Here is a 17,866-nt window from a genome sequence, read left to right on the forward strand (position 1 = left end):
GATGTTTTGAAGGGTTGGAAGCAATCCATGAATCAATACTGAGGACAGCGCTACCCACACAAGTTGGTTAAATATGCATTACGTAACAGTCCCACAGATTCAAGATTGGTTAGATGTTGTTCAGGGGAGGGGGCTCCTTTATAAAACTTACTGACAAGCAAGCTGGTGCTCGCACTTCGGTCATGATGGCGAAGCTGGGGATTTTGATTGCCATTGCTGTGTTTCTGGAGACGGTCTCTGCGACCTCTGTAAGTGCCTACAACTCATCTGTGACTCTGAATTAAGTCTGATTATTTGTTCATTTTCATGCCATTAATCACTGACATGTTTCTTCTGAAAAGTGGCAAGTTGAAAAAGAGAGCTCAGATGCAACAAACAAAACTGTATTCATCGTGTGTGTTCATCTCTTGCATTTTTTTGTGCCTAATTTTTGTAGCTTGGACTCGTGAGCACAGAGGGAGGGCTGGTGCAGGGTAAAAACATTCGGCTTGGGTTTTATCGTCACATGGACGTTTTCAAGGGGATTCCCTTTGCTGACCTCCCAGGAAGGTTTGAGAAACCAAAGCGTCACCCTGGATGGGATGGTTGGTGGACTGAGTGAACTTCTTGCCTACTCCTTTAGCAATGATAGTCATACCTCTCAACAATAATTCTGTAACAACATTTAACATAATCAAATGAGAAGGTTTAGTCTTCTACCCCGATCTACAGGATGAGACTTTATGATGTAATGTGCTATGAAAACATATCCCCAACTTTAGACTATGTGTGTCTCTTGTCAGGTACTCTGCTGGCCACTGAGTACAAACCGAGATGTCTTCAGGTTAACATTCTCATGACTGACACTATGGGCAGTGAGGACTGTCTTTACCTCAACGTCTGGGTTCCTCATGGCAGCTCAGGTAAAGACTCACAGAATCCCAGCTAGTGCCATCAAAATAATATCAGTGCTTCAACCGTTTCTTTGTACTCTAGTGTCCAGGGATCTACCTGTCATGGTCTGGATCTATGGTGGTGGATTCTTGGTTGGGAGCGCAACGGGTGCAAACTTCCTGGATAACTATCTATATGATGGGCAAGAGATCGCAGACAGAGGAAATGTTATTGTAGTGACACTGGGCTACCGTGTGGGCACTCTGGGATTCCTGAGCGCTGGAGACCCCAGTTTGCCTGGTATGTGACATAAATGCAAAGCTTCATAAGGTGTTATTCTGCCAACTTTAACTCTGTAATTCCATTAAATTTGTCAGGAAACTATGGTCTCTGGGATCAGCAGGCTGCCATCGCATGGGTGTATAGAAACATTCGCTCATTTGGTGGTGACCCTAACAACATCACTGTCTTTGGTGAATCTGCTGGTGGAGCCAGTGTTAGCTTCCAGGTGAAAAGATGTCTTTGTGGGAATGTAGATTATATTTGATTATGTGTGTAAATATGACTGTAGCTTAGTTTAACATCTATTTTCCTGCCTATAGACCATTACCCCCCACAACAAAGGGATGATCAGAAGAGCCATTTCCCAGAGTGGAGTTTCCCTTTGTCCGTGGGCTGTCAACAGAAACCCTCGCAGGTTTGCTGAGGAGGTACATGCAAGACCCTTTTTTTAATAATTAACAAGAACTCAAATATGTATGTAAAACTTAATGGAGAGAAATAACTAAAGATAATCTGAACACACTCCCCAGGTTGCTCTGAAGGTCAACTGTCCCACTGATGAAAGAATGGCTGCCTGTTTGAAGATGACTGATCCTGTACTTCTAACAATGGCAGGCACCATCAGTCTGTCCAGCTCTCCTGATCGTAAGGACTGTCCTCCACAAAAACATAAATCACATTTTTAATTTAGACATTATGTTGCCACTTTCCATCAGGGCAATTACCAGTGAAGTAAGCGTTTGTTTCCTGATTGGGGACAGGTCAAAAATGATACTGGTGATGTGATGAATTGCCACTATTGATGGATTCGTCATAGCACATTCTTTTCAAGAGCAGTACATTTTAGCTGACATTGTATAGACTTAAAGATGTGTCTATTTAAACCCCAATTCCCCGCCAGTACTTTATAACCGAAGAGACAATTTGGCTGAGGGTTGAAATATCTTCAAGAAACTCTACAAGTCCAGTCGCCTTTCTATAGCTTTTTGGATATGACTCTGCAGATAGTACATTTTCTGACTAAGCTCCTGCATTTGTCAGACCCTGTTGTTTTCAACCTGCTCCTGGCTGCTACGCTTGACGGAGACTTCCTCCCAGATGAGCCTCAGAATTTGTTCCACAATGCGGCAGACATTGACTACATAGCTGGAGTCAACGACATGGATGGACATATCTTCACTGCTGTAGATGTTCCAACAGTTAACTCTCCAATGGTGGACACCCCTATGTGAGTCCAAAACGCTTGACTGATGAGTCAGAACTGTGTAACCATTAGTAGCACTGGTGACCGGAAGATGTTTTCAGACTTCATTGTGAGCCGTTCTCCCTGATTGCAGCGAGGATGTGAGCAGGCTCCTGACAGCCTACACAAGAGAGAAAGGCAAGGCTGGTGCAGACAACGCCTACCAAACATACACCTCCTCCTGGGGGTCAAGTCCCAGCTGGGAAACCATCAAGAAGACAATTGTGGCAATTGGAACAGACTACATCTTCCTGGTTCCTACACAGGCGGCCCTTTACCTTCACGCTTTAGCGGGCGGGTGAGTGTAAGACCTTGACATACAGGTGCAACATTTATTTAAAAAAAATTTTGTCCTACATATTTCTTAGGTATGTAGGTATTAGTTATACCTAAGGTAGGAATGAAGACATTTATTTCCTTTACCTGTACAGTTGCCATAGAAGTCTGCAATAAAACCTATTTCATAAGCTTTAGACTTGTGTGTGCATGATCCACTAAATGAAAACTTCTACTTCTTTTAGAAGAGAAGTTCCTCTTTATGTCTTTGTGGCTAATTTATTCTTTAGGATAAGGGTTTACTTATCTTATATCCAAAATCATCCAAAATATTATATTGATTTTGGATGAAATTGACAACAGGGCAGACAATTTAAACAGTGCCACAAATGTGACAGTTACAGAGAAGTATTTGTTCAATATTTTAAATTATTGGTTAACAAAGTCTTCTGTTGTTTTTAATCAGACCCCCGAGAACTTTAATGGGGACTGATTTTGGATTTTCAAAGATTTCATTTTTTTAATAATTTCACTGATTGGTGTAGTCAGGATCACATTCTTATTCCTTTTCCCAACAAAGAACTGGACGAACCTACTCTTATCTCTTCTCTGAGCCCAACCGTATGGGTGGAATTGCCAGGCCCTACCCCAGCTGGATGGGAGCTGACCATGCTGACGATCTGCAGTACGTGTTCGGAAAGCCGTATGCCACTCCCCTGGGATACTGGCCTCGCCACCGTGACGTCTCTGGTTACATGATTGCCTACTGGACCAACTTTGCCAAAACTGGGTATGATTCTGAGACACAAAACAGGAGAATCACAGAAACACACTTGAGTCAGGCAATGAAGCACACAACCAAAACTGCTTCATTTCATTTCCCCTTTTCTCTGGTTCTGTCCACAGAGACCCCAATAGTGGAGGCCTGAGTGTGCCTGCTACCTGGCCCAAATTCACCAGCACTGGTCATCAGTTCCTGGAGATTCATTCCAATATGAACACGAACTATGTGCATCAGAAGATGAGGATGCGTTACGTGCATTTCTGGACCAGCATCCTCCCCAGCCTCCCTACACTCTACGCAGAATGAAGACCTTAAGCAATCACCTGCTTTGTGGACCTGTCTGAAGCATTGGTTCATGAAAAATAAATGGATGGCGCATACAAACACACAGTCTTATTGGTCTTATTTAATCACGCATTTAAATTTACAATAAACCCATATAGTGCAATACAAATGCTACCCGACTGTTAGAGTTACTGTGTTTTTAGGCTTAGCACTAATTACAGTCCTGTAGTAGTACTGGTCTGATCTTCTGCTGCAGTCATATTTTGTTAATTTAATGTACAAAATAGTTACCACATTGCAGAAATGTGTGTGTTAACTTTGTAATGAAAAATAAAATTAGTGCAGGCAAAAAAAGATACACACTGCCTGGCCAAAAAAGTTGCCACCAAAAGAAAGGTCACACACTCTAATATTTCATTGGACCACTTTTAGCTTTGACTACAGCAGCATCCACTATGGCATTGTTTCAATAGGCTTCTGCAATGACAGAAGATTTAGTTCCATCCATTTTTGCTAATTTTCACTTAGATCTTGCATTGATAATGGGAGTCTGGCCACTGCACAAAGCCTTCTACAGCACATCCCAAGGATTCTCAGTGGGGTTAAGGTCTGAACTCTGTGGTGGGAAATCCATGTGTGAAAATTATGTCTCATGCTCCCTGAACCACTCTCACAGTTTGAGCCCTATGGATCCTGGAATTGTCATCTTGGAATATGCCTGTGCCTTCAGGGAAGAAACAATGTACAGGGTCAATCTGGACTCATCAGACCACATGACCTTCTTCCATGGCTCCAGAATTCAGTCTTTAGAAAGCTGAGCAAAGTGACAGCTATGTATCCTAATCATAGGCTAATGTCAGCTAGCTACCTAACTACATAATACATAGTTACATACATAACGACATACTATTAACTACATCCTATCTTCTCCTAACATGCTGTGAAGTACTCTTAAATATAGGTTATACATATCTGCAGTATTGACGCATGTGATTATGTCCAGCTCTGTTGTATTCTATTGGTTGACAATGTTGCTGTGGTTGTAGAGCATATATTTATTTATTTATGCAAGAACCACATATAACAAAGTTTGAGACTGATGGAGTTCATGCCACTGATGTCGGCTACGGCTGACAGCAGCCAATGCAGAAAAGCTTCCTTAGCTTCTTTTGTGTGAAACATTACAACATGCATTCAGGTCAAGAATATGCTGTAGATTTCATTAACAGGTTGCCATTTTCCTTTTTTCAGACACAGATTTCATAGATAACAGGAAGATATTAGTTCTAACTTGGCCTGTTTCAGCAGGAAACTTCCACCTTCCTCAGAAGTGTCACTGATGGTAAGGTAACGTGGTCTTATCAGCTGATATTACAAGATGTGACTGCGGTGGTCCTGGAGGTCAAAACACAACGGCATTTCAGAAAATACAACAGCATTACAGAAAACACAACGGCATTTCAGAAAACACAACAACATTACAGAAAACACAACGACATTACAGAAAACACAACATTTCACAGAACACATTTCACAAAACACAATGACATTACACAAAACACAAATTGCAGAAAATACAACGCCATTACAGAAAATACAAAGACATTTCACAAAATACAACAACATTTCACATTACGGAAAAAAGAAGGGACAATACTTTTGTTTCTGATTGGACAGAACCTATGCTAAAATATAAGCTAATGTGACTGGTCGTTTCGCTGCCAGTCAAGGAAATCATTTCTGCATTGGAAAGAATGGAGGACGATGTGGCATTAATAGAGGAATATCCTTACTGATTACTTAATTTTATAAGTAACTAAGTTAGATTACAAGTGCATTTTAACAGTTTTAACTTAAAAACTATTTCCTGAAAAATGCAAGTTTTTATAATAAAATAAAATAAAAAGATCTTTCTTGAATTCACTTGACATAAATACTTGTTTCTATAAAATGTTGTTGTGTTTTCTGAAATGTTGTTGGGTTTTCTGAAATGATGTTGTGTTTTGACTTTCAGGCCACCATACGTGATCATCCTGTCAGTTTTGACAGCTGTCAATGTGACTGGATGGTAGCTGGAAGTTTTATGGTTATAAATTTAAATTAAAAAAAAAAAAAAAACCTCCTTTGCAACTCCTGTCTTTGAGCCAAGTTGGATGACAGCTTCAATAAGTTGCTTCACTTCACACTTTAAGTGGCTTGGGGAGTTTTTGTTGTTGTTGTTGGAGGAAGCCAAATGAGACTTTTTATACCTGACTAGAGACACGCATAGATAGTTATTTTTTTAGGAGTTGGGGGACAGAAAAGAGTATGTTGCACCTTGTATGTTGCTATTTCATGTAACTTCAGCAGCCATTGGCCAGCAGAAGTTTAGAGCCACCAGCCAACTACTCAGTGCACACGTAATTCTACAGATTAAAAGTCAGAAAACATGTTAACTCAAATTTGCTAGTCTCGCATTATTTCATTCACTGGCTTCATGATGAAGATACGATGTTTTGATTAGCATGAAGCCAAAGAGTGGCTGGCTTCCCTTGACACAGTCCTGGCTAATCAGCAGTGTCATGACAGCAGCCTCCTCTGATTGGTTCATCATTCTTGATGAATGAATGAATGAATGAATCTTTATTGTTACTAGTACAAGCGCTGTGGGGCGCTGCTCTGCTTGGTTTTGAGCTGTTATACACATTGTTAAATGCTCAATAAGGAAGACATGGCAGTGACACAACAGAGAAGAACTGCCAAAACTGTTATAAGCAGTGTTTTTATTTTATGACGATTACAGAGACCATAAAAGAGAGGAAACATTGCCATTATTCCCAACACTTGTTATTGGGTAGATGGTGATGGCAAGTTAAGCCCTATTTGCACGAGATAAGTTTTACCTGGGGATGTCATCGGATTCAGAAATGATCTCCTTAAGCCTGTGTTTCATGTAGCGCATTGGGAGAAGCAAACTCTGTGTTTTACTCAACTTTACTATCCATAGTTATGCCTCTGCAACTTTCCGCTTCACTACGCTAAATCAGTCCCACCTTTGCCAATGAACACATTCATTTGAGTTAATGATTTCATCCATTTAAGTTGGTGAATGGGTGAAAACATTTGCAGCACCTTGACTTTGCACCATAACATCTGTCCAAACTTTGATTTATAGCACATCCTAAATAATAAATTAATAATTCTCAAGTGACAATAGTCTTCTGCTGCGAATCAAACAAAACTCTTGAAAAAGTAGACTACTTCGGTACCAATAAGGCTTTAGATGATTTCTTAATTAACCAAATAGATGACAAGCTGTAGGACAAGATCAAGTTGTTTTCAGTTCAACTTTAGGATTATTTTTTCAGATAGGTTGCAGCAGTGTGACTTTGAGTCCAGCTGAACAGCTGTGTAAACTCAGTAGAGGTCGTCTTTATGATAAACATGGTTAATCTGTGAGGTATCATATCTGCCTTTAACTTAGAAATGTTTCAATTACACTAACTCACTATCACGAGAGTATCCTAGAGCCAAAGAGATGCAGATTGAACCATTTCTTGCTTTTAACTTGTCGACATTGTTTAGATTTTGGCTGCTTGTTTCCACAAAAAAGATTTAAAAGGTACAATATAATGAAAATAGCAGTTAATCACAACTGTCTTTCTTTCTTCAAACTCAAATGAGCATGTTACATAATGTGACATTCTTGGCTGAATGTGATTCAAAATTAAACTAGTAAATACTGCAGCCTGCCACTTGTATAAAAGTGGTGTTCAGTCACTTCTGACTGCATCTTACATCATCAGCCCATTCTTCATGCTGAGAAGTTACAAAAGTACCTTGATCTGTGTTGGAAGAAATCCATGGATGAGTACTGAGGACAGTGTTGCAGACATGAGTTGGTTAAATATGCATTACGTAACACTCCCACAGACTGAAGATTGGTTAGATGTTGTTCAGGGGAGGGGGCTCCTTTATAAAACTTACTGACAAGCAAGCTGGTGCTCACACTTTGGTCATGATGGCGAAGCTGGGGATTTTGATTGCCATTGCTGTCTTTCTGGAGACGGTCTCTGCGACCTCTGTAAGTGCCTACAACTCATCTGTGACTCTGAATTAGGTCTGATTATTTGTTCATTTCCATGCCATTAATCAAAAAAGTGGCAAGTTGGAAAAGAGAGTTCAAATTCAGCATGCAAAACTGTATTCATTGCATGGTTAGAAAAATGACATCAATACATAATATTAGGTGGAAAATATGTGAATTTCATGCCTTGCATTTTTTGTGCTTAATTTTCATAGCTTGGGGCTGTGTACACAGAGGGAGGGATGGTGCAGGGTAAAAACATTCGGCTTGGATTCCGCCGTCACATGGACATTTTCAAGGGGATTCCCTTTGCTGATATGCCAGGAAGGTTTGAGAAACCAAAGCGTCACCCTGGATGGGATGGTTGGTGGACTGAGTTGCCTAATCCATTTTGCCCCATTAGCAATGATATAACTCCTAATGCCATGAAAACATATTCCCAACGTTACACTATGTGTGTCTCTTGTCAGGTATTTTGGAGACCACTGAGTACAGAAAGAGATGCCTTCAGGTTAACATTCTCATGACTGACACCAGAGGCAGTGAGGACTGTCTTTATCTCAACGTCTGGGTTCCTCATGGCAGCTCAGGTAAAGACTCACAGAATCCCAGATAGTGCCATCAAAATAATATCAGTGCTTCAACTGTTTCTTTGTACTTTAGTGTCCAGGGATCTACCTGTCATGGTCTGGATGTATGGTGGTGGATTCTTGGTTGGAGGCTCAATGGGTGCGAACTTCCTGGATAATTATCTATACGATGGGCAAGAGATCGCAGACAGAGGAAATGTTATTGTAGTGACACTGGGCTACCGTGTGGGCACTCTGGGATTCCTGAGCACTGGAGACTCCAGTTTGCCTGGTATGTGACATAAATGCAAAGCTTCATAAGGTGTTATTCTGCCAACTTTAACTCTGTAATTCCATTAAATTTGTCAGGAAACTATGGTCTCTGGGATCAGCAGGCTGCCATCGCATGGGTGTATAGAAACATTCGCTCATTTGGTGGTGACCCTAACAACATCACTATCTTTGGTGAATCTGCTGGTGGAGCCAGTGTTAGCTTCCAGGTGAGAAGGCGTCTTTGTGGGCACATAGATTATGTGTGATTATGTGTGTAAATATGACTGTAGTTCAGTTTAACATCTATTTTCCTGCCTATAGACCATTACCCCCCACAACAAAGGGATGATCAGAAGAGCCATTTCCCAAAGTGGAGTTTCCCTTTGTCCTTGGGCTGTCAACAAAAACCCTCGCAGGTTTGCTGAGGAGGTACATGCAAGACCCTTTTTTTAATAATTAACAAGAACTCAAATATGAATGTAAAACTTAATGGAGAGAAATAACTTAAGATTATCTCAAACTCCCCAGGTTGCTCTGAAGGTCAACTGTCCCACTGATGAAAGAATGGCTGCCTGTTTGAAGATGACTGATCCTGTACTTCTAACAATGGCAGGCACTCTCAGTCTGTCCAGCTCTGCTGATCGTAAGGACTGTGCTTCATAAAACCATAAATGACATTTCATTTCATTTTCATGACATTTCCACCTCCCATCAGGGCAATTAGTGATCAGGGCAGTGAAGTAAGCGTTTGTTTCTTGATTGGGAGCCAGGTCAAAAATGACACTTGCAGTGATGAATTGCCACTATTGACGGATTTGTCATAGCACATTCTTTTCAAGAGCAGTACATCTTAGCTGACATTGTATAGACCCAAAGATGTGCCTATTTAAACCTCAACTCCCTACCAGAACTTTACAACTGAAGAGGCATCTTGGCTGAGGGTTAAAACATCTTCAAGAAAATCTACAAGTCCAGTCGCCTTTCTTTAGCTTTTTGGACATGACACATTTTCTGACTAAGCTCCTGCATTTGTCAGACCCTGTTGTTTTCAACCTGCTCCTGTCTGCTGTGGTTGATGGAGACTTCCTCCCAGATGAGCCTCAGAATTTGTTCCACAATGCGGCAGACATTGACTACATAGCTGGAGTCAACGACATGGATGGACATATCTTCACTGCTGTAGATGTTCCATCAATTAACTCTCCATTGGAGGACACCCCTATGTGAGTCCAAAGTGTTTGACCGATGAGTCAGAACTGTGTAGCCATTAGTAGTACTGGTGACCAGAAGATGTTTTCAGACTTCATTGTGAACCATTCTCCCTGATTGCAGTGGGGATGTGAAGAGGCTCCTGGCTGCCTACACAAGAGAGAAAGGCAAGGCTGGTGCAGACAATGCCTACCAAACATACACGTCAACCTGGGGGTCAAGTCCCAGCAGAGAGACCATCAAGAAGACGATTGTGGACATCGGAACGGATTACATCTTCCTGGTTCCTACACAGGCGGCCCTTTACCTTCATGCTGGCAACAGCGCGTGAGTATAAGACCTTGACATGCATTTATTTAAAATTATTCATGTTCTGCATATTTCTAGGTAGAAATGGAGACATACATTTCCACCAGCTGTGCAGTTGCCATAGTAGTTCACAAGGAAAACCTTTTTACATAGGCATTAGACTTGCGTGTCTATAATCCATTAAATGGAAGCCTTTATTTACTGTATTTAGAGAGAAGTTCCTGTTTATTTCTTTGTAGATAATTTAATCTTTAAGGCAAGGGCTTACTTATCTTTAAATGTATACTGATTCTGGATGAAATTAACAACAGGGCAGACAAATTAAACAACGCCATAAATGTGACAGTTGGTTAACCAACAGAGTTATGTGATAAATTGACTACAAATTAAGTTGTCTGTTGTTAACTGTTAATCAGACTCTGAGAACTGTAATGGGGACTGATTTAAGATTAAATTTTTTTCTTTTTTTATTAATTTCACTGATTGGTGTAGTCACAATCATATCCTCATTCCCTTTTCCAACAAAGAACTGGACGAACCTACTCCTACCTCTTCTCTGAGCCAAACCGTATGGGTGGCATTGCCAAGCCCTACCCCAGCTGGATGGGAGCTGACCATGCTGATGATCTACAGTATGTGTTCGGAAAGCCATTCACCACTCCCCTGGGATACTGGCCTCGCCACCGTGACGTCTCTGGTTACATGATTGCCTACTGGACCAACTTTGCCAAAACTGGGTATGATTCTGAGACAAAACAGGAGAATCCTAGAAACACACTTGAGTCAGGCAATGAAGCACACAACCAAAATTCCTTCATTTCATTTCCCCTTTTCTCTGGTTCTGTCCACAGAGACCCCAACAAAGGAGACCTGAGTGTGCCTGCTACCTGGCCCAAATTCACCAGCACTGGTCATCAGTTCCTAGAGATCCATTCTGATATGAACAAGAACTATGTGCATCAGAAGATGAGGATGCGTTACGTGCATTTCTGGACCAGCATCCTGCCCAGCCTCCCTACACTCTACTCAGAATAAAGACTTTATGCAGTCACTTTGCGCACCTGCTTTGTGGACCTGTCTGAAGCATTGGTTCATGAAAAATAAATGGATGGCGCATACAAACATGAAGTCTTGTTGGTTTTATTTACCCATGTGTTTATATTTACAATAAATCCATATAGTGCAATAAAAAATGCAACTTGACTGTCGGAGTTACTGAGCTCTTAGGCTTAGCAGTCATACAGTGCTGTAGTAACACTGGTCTAAACTTTTGCTACAGTCCTATTTTGTTAATTTAATGTACAATATATTTCTGACACTGCAGAAGTACGTGTGTTAACTTTTGAATCCAATATAAAAATAGTGCAGACAATAAAAGATGTGTATTAATGTTTTTATTTTTATTTCCTATTCAAACTCTGCTGTTATTTTAATACCAATCAATCCAGAAAATAAACGATGGGTTGTATTTATATAACATACATATTATGTATGCTGTACTTAACATAAAAACATGCATGAGAAAAGGAAAATTTATTTTCTTAAATTGACACTCACTAATACACTGCCTGACCAAAAAAAAAAAATGTCACCACTTGGATTTAACTAAACAAATATGTAGGAGCCTTCTATTGGATTACTGCATGGGCGATTTTCTTTCAGCGGGCAATACGTAATTTAACCCCAATTGATGAAATGAGTAGCTTCTCATTTCTTAAACAACCTAGTGGAAAGATACATCCCATGCTCGTGGAAAAGATGTCAGTCTGTTTGAGAAGGGTCAGAAGAAGGGCATGCACTAAGCCAAGAAAACATCTAAGGAGATTGAAGGAGAAACTACTAAAATTGGGTTAAGAACTGTCCAACGCATTATTAAAAACTGGAAGGGTAGTGGGGAAGAAATATGGTCAGAAAAAAATCCTTGGTGAAATAAAATCAAAGAAAAACAACAGTAGAACTCGGGGCTATGTGTAATACTGAAAGGGCATTTCTTTTTAAAAATATATTTCTGGGGCTTTTCGCCTTTAATGGAAAGAACAGTAAAGACGGACAAGAAACAGGAGGCAGAGAGGGGGGAACGACATGCAGAAGAGTGCAGGACTCAAACCAGGGCCACCTGCAGCGAGGACTGCAGCCTCAACGCGTGGGGCAGGTGCTCTACTCAGTGAGTTAAACACCACCCCAGTAAGTATGTTTCTACACGTACAATACAAAGCAAACACAAGGGATTGAGCCTGAACAACTATGTAGTCTAAAGAAAACCACTAAATAGTGAGGCTAACTGGGAAAAAAGGCTTCAATTTGCTAAGGAGCATAAAGATTGGACTCTGGAGCAATGGAAGAAGGTGGGGACGGGGTCATGTGGTTTGATAAGTCCAGATTTACCGTGTTCCAGAATGAAGGGGCATCAGGGTGAGAAGAGAGGCAGATGAAGTGATACACCCATCATGTCTAGTGCCTACTGTACAAGCCTGTGGGGTCAGTGCTATGACCTTGGGCTGTTGCAGTTGCTCAAGTCTAGGTTCAGCAACATTATGCCCAAAGAATGAGGTCAGCTGACAACCTGAACATACTGAATGACCAAGTTATTCCATCAATGGATTTTTTATTCACTGATGGCACGGGCATATTCCAAGATGATGATGCCAGGAATCATTGGGCTCAAGTTGTGGAAGAGTGGTTCAGGGAGCATGAGACATCATTTTCACACATGGACTGGCCACCACAAAGTCCAGACCTGAACCCCACTGAGAATCTCTGGGAGGCTTTGTGCAGGGGTCAGACTCTCCCATCATCAATACAAGATCTTGGTGAAAAATCAATGCAACACTAGATGGAAATAAACCTTGTGGCATAGCAGAAACTTCTTATTGAAACAATGCCATGGAGAATGGTGCTGTAATCAAAGTATGGTCCAATGAATTATTAGAGTGTGTGACCATTTTTTTTTTTTTTTTTTGGTAGTGACTTTTATTTTGGCCAGGCAGTGTACTTAATCTAACATATCAGCTATATTGTGCAGGTTATTGGGTAGATATATAGTCAGTGTTGATAGCAAGTTAGGGGATTTCTTTAATTAACCAAACAGATAATGAGCTGTAGGACAAGATCAAGTTGTTTTCAGTTCAACTTTAGGATTAATCTTTTGAGACATGTTACAGCAGTGTGACTTGGAGTCCAGCTGAACAGCTGTGTAAACTCAGCAAAGGTTGTCTTTATGATAAACATGGTTAATCTATGCGGTATCATGTCTGGCTTTCACTTAGAAATTTTTCAATTACACTATTACAAGAGTATCCTACAGCCAAAGAGATGCAGATTGAACCATTTCTTGCTTTTAATTTGTCGACATTGTTTAGATTTTGGCTGCTTTTTTCCACAAAAAGGTACATATTTAAAGGTACAACATAATGAAAATAGCAATTAATCACAACTGCCTTTCCTTCTTCAAACTCAAATGAGCATGACGTGATATTCTTGGTTGAATTTGACTCAAAATTAAAGACATAAATACGCAGCCTGTCACTTGTATAAAAGTGCCCATTCTTCATGTTCAGAAGTTACACAAATACCTTAATCTAAGTGTTGGAAGCCATCCATGGATGAGTATTGAGGACAGTGTTGCAGACATGAGTTGGTTAAATATGTATTACGTAACAGTCCCACAGACTGAAGATTGGTTAGATGTTGTTCAGGGGAGGGGGCTCCTTTATAAAACTTACTGACAAGCAAGCTGGTGCTCACACTTTAGTCATGATGGCGAAGCTGGGGATTTTGATTGCCATTGCTGTCTTTCTGGAGACGGTCTCTGCGACCTCTGTAAGTGCCTACAACTCATCTGTGACTCTGAATTAGGTCTGATTATTTGTTCATTTCCATGCCATTAATCAAAAAAGTGGCAAGTTGGAAAAGAGAGTTCAAATTCAGCATGCAAAACTGTATTCATTGCATGGTTAGAAAAATGACATCAATACATAATATTAGGTGGAAAATATGTGAATTTCATGCCTTGCATTTTTTGTGCTTAATTTTCATAGCTTGGGGCTGTGTACACAGAGGGAGGGATGGTGCAGGGTAAAAACATTCGGCTTGGATTCCGCCGTCACATGGACATTTTCAGGGGGATTCCCTTTGCTGACCTCCCAGGAAGGTTTGAGAAACCAAAGCGTCACCCTGGATGGGATGGTTGGTGGACTGAGTGAACTTCTTGCCTACTCCTTTAGCAATGATAGTTATACCTCTCAACAATAATTCTGTAACAACATTTAACATAATCAAATAAGAAGGTTTAATCTTCTACCCTGATCTACAGGACTAAACTATATAATGTTACATGCTATGAAAACACATTCCCAACCTTACACTATATGTGTCTCTTGTCAGGTATTTTGAAGACCACTGAGTACAGAAAGAGATGTCTTCAGCTGAACATTCTCATGACTGACACTATGGGCAGTGAGGACTGTCTTTACCTCAACGTCTGGGTTCCTCATGGCAGCTCAGGTAAAGACTCACAGAATCCCAGATAGTGCCATCAAAATAATATCAGTGCTTCAACTCTTTCTTTGTACTCTAGTGTCCAGGGACCTACCTGTTATGGTCTGGATCTATGGTGGTGGATTCTTGGTTGGAGGCTCAATGGGTGCAAACTTCCTGGATAATTACCTATACGATGGGCAAGAGATCGCAGACAGAGGAAATGTTATTGTAGTGACACTGGGCTACCGTGTGGGTGCTCTGGGATTCCTGAGCACTGGAGACTCCAGTTTGCCTGGTATGTGACATAAATGCAAAGCTTCATAAGGTGTTATTCTGCTAACTTTAACTCTGTAATTCCATTAAATTTGTCAGGAAACTATGGTCTCTGGGATCAGCAGGCTGCCATCGCATGGGTGTATAGAAACATTCGCTCATTTGGTGGTGACCCTAACAACATCACTATCTTTGGTGAATCTGCTGGTGGAGCCAGTGTTAGCTTCCAGGTGAGAAGATGCCTTTGTGTGAATGTAGATTATGTATTTTGTATTTTGTGTGTAAATATGACTGTAGTTCAGTTTAACATCTGTTATCCTGCCTATAGACTATTACCCCCCACAACAAAGGGATGATCAGAAGAGCCATTTCCCAGAGTGGAGTTTCCCTTTGTCCGTGGGCTGTCAACAAAAACCCTCGCAGGTTTGCTGAGGAGGTACATGCAAGACCCTTTTTTTTAATAATTAACAAGAACTCAACTATGTATGTAAAACTTAATGGAGAGAAATAACTTAAGATTATCTCACACTCCCCAGGTTGCTATAAAGGTCAACTGTCCCACTGATGAAAGAATGGCTGCCTGTTTGAAGATGACTGATCCTGTACTTCTAACAATGGCAGGCTCTCTCAGTCTTTCCAGCTCTCCTGATCGTAAGGACTGTCCTCCACAAAACCATAGATTACATTTTCATTTCAGTGAAGTGATCATTCTACTGGCAGTGTATTACATCTGTCAGTTCTTGCATTTGACTCATTCATCATTGCAAAATTGAAACTGAATTTCATAGTACATTTTCTGACTAAGCTCCTGCATTTGTCAGACCCCGTTGTTTTCAACCTGCTCCTGTCTGCTGTGGTTGATGGAGACTTCCTCCCAGATGAGCCTCAGAATTTGTTCCACAATGCGGCAGACATTGACTACATAGCTGGAGTCAACGACATGGATGGACATATCTTCACTGCTGTAGATGTTCCAACAATTAACTCTCCAATGGTGAACACCCCTGTGTGAGTCCAAAACATTTGATCAGACCGATGAGTCAGAACTATGTAACCATTAGTAGTACTGGTGGTTGGAAGATGTTTTCAGACTTCATTGTGAACCATTCTCCCTGATTGCAGCGAGGATGTGAGGAGGCTCCTGGCCGCCTACACAAGAGAGAAAGGCAAGGCTGGTGCAGACAACGCCTACCAAACATACACCTCCTCCTGGGGGTCAAGTCCCAGCTGGGAAACCATCAAGAAGACAATTGTGGCAATTGGAACAGACTACATCTTCCTGGTTCCTACACAGGTGGCCCTTTACCTTCATGCTGGCAATGCCACGTGAGTAGAAGACCTTGACATACAGATGCCACATTTATTTGAAATTATTTATGTTACATGTTTCTTTAGAAGGCGAGGAATGAAGGCAGAACTTTACTTTAGCTGTATAGTTGCCATCATAGTATGCAAGGAAAACCTTTTTGCAGAGGTATTGTATTTACAAAGAGAGAAGTTCCTCTTTTTGTCTTTGTTTTGACTAATTTAACCTTTAGGGCTGCAGGGTACAGATTTACTTATCTTTAAATGTATATTGAGTATGCAATTAATAGAAAGGCAGACAAATGTGACAGTTGCACAATAGGATTCATGAATAACTTTAAATTCTTTGCCAACCTACAGAGTAATGTGATAAACTGGCTACAGTTTAAGTTTTTATCAGACTCTGAGAACTTTAATAGGGGCTGATTTTTCAAAGATTTCACATCTTTACTCCCTTTCCAACAAAGAACTGGACGAACCTACTCCTACCTCTTCTCTGAGCCAAACCGTATGGGTGGAATTGCCAGGCCCTACCCCAGCTGGATGGGAGCTGACCATGCAGATGATCTACAGTATGTGTTCGGAAAGCCATTCACCACTCCCCTGGGATACTGGCCTCGCCACCGTGACGTCTCCCGTTACATGATTGCCTACTGGACCAACTTTGCCAAAACTGGGTATGATTCTGAGACACAAAACAGGAGAATCACAGAAACACACTTGAGTCAGGCAATGAAGCACACAACCAAAACTGCTTCATTTCATTTCCCTTTTTCTCTGGTTCTGTCCACAGAGACCCCAACAAAGGAGACCTGAGAGTGCCTACTACCTGGCCCAAATTCACCAGCACTGGTCATCAGTTCCTAGAGATCCATTCTGATATGAACAAGAACTATGTGCATCAGAAGATGAGGATGCGTTACGTGCATTTCTGGACCAGCATCCTGCCCAGCCTCCCTACACTCTACTCAGAATAAAGACCTTAAGCAATGACCTGCTTTGTGGATATGTCTAAAGTAATAAATAAATGGATGGTGCATACAAACATGCAGTCTTGTTGGTTTTATTTAACCGTACTTTTAAATGAGCTGTTGAGTAATAGTAATAATAATAGTAATATAGTAAGAAGTAAGTGTTGTGTTAAATTGACCCAAGTTTGTTTTTACCAACAAATTCCACCACACAACTCTCTCTTCCTGGGTCTCCCTGGTCTTGCGTCGCTCCCCAACCTGCAGCCAACAGCAGTGTTACGTCATCTTTACCGTAATGGCAGTTTTATGTTTGAATTTATGGGTAAAGCTATTCAACCAGTTTGCTAACAACAGTAACTACAATACTTATACTGTCCTGGGGTATTTAGTTTAAAATGGATAGAAATGTGCAACTATTAGTGACCACCATCCTCTCCATTAGCTTTACAGAATTATGCTGCATTGTGACATCAAAAAAAAAAGAAACTGCAGATCTTTTTCAATAAAAGCCAACGATTTACAGCAACAAACTGACGTTTGACATTTGTTGCCATGTGATGGCTATGATTTGTCACATGTTGATCAGGCCTAAGTTTTATCAGTGCTCAAGCAATCAACTGACGCATCATTCAACAATATGCATTTGTTCACTGGTTAATTTTTAAACAG

The 17,866-nt window shown here is 40.9% G+C and overlaps 3 protein-coding genes across 3 annotated transcripts; all 3 read left to right on the forward strand.

Annotated features, from left to right (window-relative positions):
* The first annotated feature begins 177 nt into the window (after positions 1-177).
* Positions 178-3,844, forward strand: LOC124996885 (bile salt-activated lipase-like). Its single transcript, XM_047570269.1, has 11 exons — positions 178-248; positions 437-584; positions 783-902; positions 976-1,173; positions 1,251-1,381; positions 1,476-1,583; positions 1,686-1,800; positions 2,197-2,383; positions 2,493-2,696; positions 3,255-3,464; positions 3,581-3,844. Exons 1-11 carry the CDS (start codon positions 183-185, stop codon positions 3,762-3,764), a joined length of 1,671 nt encoding a protein of 556 aa, XP_047426225.1. The 5' UTR covers positions 178-182; the 3' UTR covers positions 3,765-3,844.
* Positions 3,845-7,658: 3,814 nt separating this feature from the next.
* Positions 7,659-11,291, forward strand: LOC124996883 (bile salt-activated lipase-like). The gene is made up of 11 exons (XM_047570267.1): positions 7,659-7,806; positions 8,025-8,172; positions 8,280-8,399; positions 8,473-8,670; positions 8,748-8,878; positions 8,973-9,080; positions 9,180-9,294; positions 9,688-9,874; positions 9,984-10,187; positions 10,697-10,906; positions 11,021-11,291. Exons 1-11 carry the CDS (start codon positions 7,672-7,674, stop codon positions 11,202-11,204), a joined length of 1,740 nt encoding a protein of 579 aa, XP_047426223.1. The 5' UTR covers positions 7,659-7,671; the 3' UTR covers positions 11,205-11,291.
* A 2,583-nt stretch (positions 11,292-13,874) lies between these two features.
* On the forward strand, positions 13,875-17,271 carry LOC124996884 (bile salt-activated lipase-like). Its single transcript, XM_047570268.1, has 11 exons — positions 13,875-13,988; positions 14,207-14,354; positions 14,553-14,672; positions 14,746-14,943; positions 15,021-15,151; positions 15,250-15,357; positions 15,458-15,572; positions 15,743-15,929; positions 16,044-16,247; positions 16,694-16,903; positions 17,020-17,271. Exons 1-11 carry the CDS (start codon positions 13,923-13,925, stop codon positions 17,201-17,203), a joined length of 1,671 nt encoding a protein of 556 aa, XP_047426224.1. The 5' UTR covers positions 13,875-13,922; the 3' UTR covers positions 17,204-17,271.
* The last annotated feature ends 595 nt before the right edge of the window (positions 17,272-17,866 follow it).

This window comes from Mugil cephalus, chromosome 19 (assembly GCF_022458985.1).
Source record: "Mugil cephalus isolate CIBA_MC_2020 chromosome 19, CIBA_Mcephalus_1.1, whole genome shotgun sequence".
Classification (NCBI taxonomy): Eukaryota; Metazoa; Chordata; class Actinopteri; order Mugiliformes; family Mugilidae; genus Mugil; species Mugil cephalus.

Excerpts from the sequence above, each read along its gene's own strand:
- LOC124996885 (XM_047570269.1), top strand. The coding sequence starts at position 183 with ATGATGGCGAAGCTGGGGATTTTGATTGCCATTGCTGTGTTTCTGGAG. Across the intron at positions 903-975 it reads GGTTCCTCATGGCAGCTCAG|TGTCCAGGGATCTACCTGTC; the intron begins GTAAAGACTCAC and ends TTTGTACTCTAG. Across the intron at positions 1,801-2,196 it reads TCTGTCCAGCTCTCCTGATC|ACCCTGTTGTTTTCAACCTG; the intron begins GTAAGGACTGTC and ends TGCATTTGTCAG.
- LOC124996884 (XM_047570268.1), top strand. The coding sequence starts at position 13,923 with ATGATGGCGAAGCTGGGGATTTTGATTGCCATTGCTGTCTTTCTGGAG. Across the intron at positions 13,989-14,206 it reads AGACGGTCTCTGCGACCTCT|CTTGGGGCTGTGTACACAGA; the intron begins GTAAGTGCCTAC and ends TAATTTTCATAG. Across the intron at positions 15,152-15,249 it reads GAGCCAGTGTTAGCTTCCAG|ACTATTACCCCCCACAACAA; the intron begins GTGAGAAGATGC and ends TCCTGCCTATAG.
- LOC124996883 (XM_047570267.1), top strand. The coding sequence starts at position 7,672 with ATGTTGTTCAGGGGAGGGGGCTCCTTTATAAAACTTACTGACAAGCAA. Across the intron at positions 7,807-8,024 it reads AGACGGTCTCTGCGACCTCT|CTTGGGGCTGTGTACACAGA; the intron begins GTAAGTGCCTAC and ends TAATTTTCATAG. Across the intron at positions 8,400-8,472 it reads GGTTCCTCATGGCAGCTCAG|TGTCCAGGGATCTACCTGTC; the intron begins GTAAAGACTCAC and ends TTTGTACTTTAG.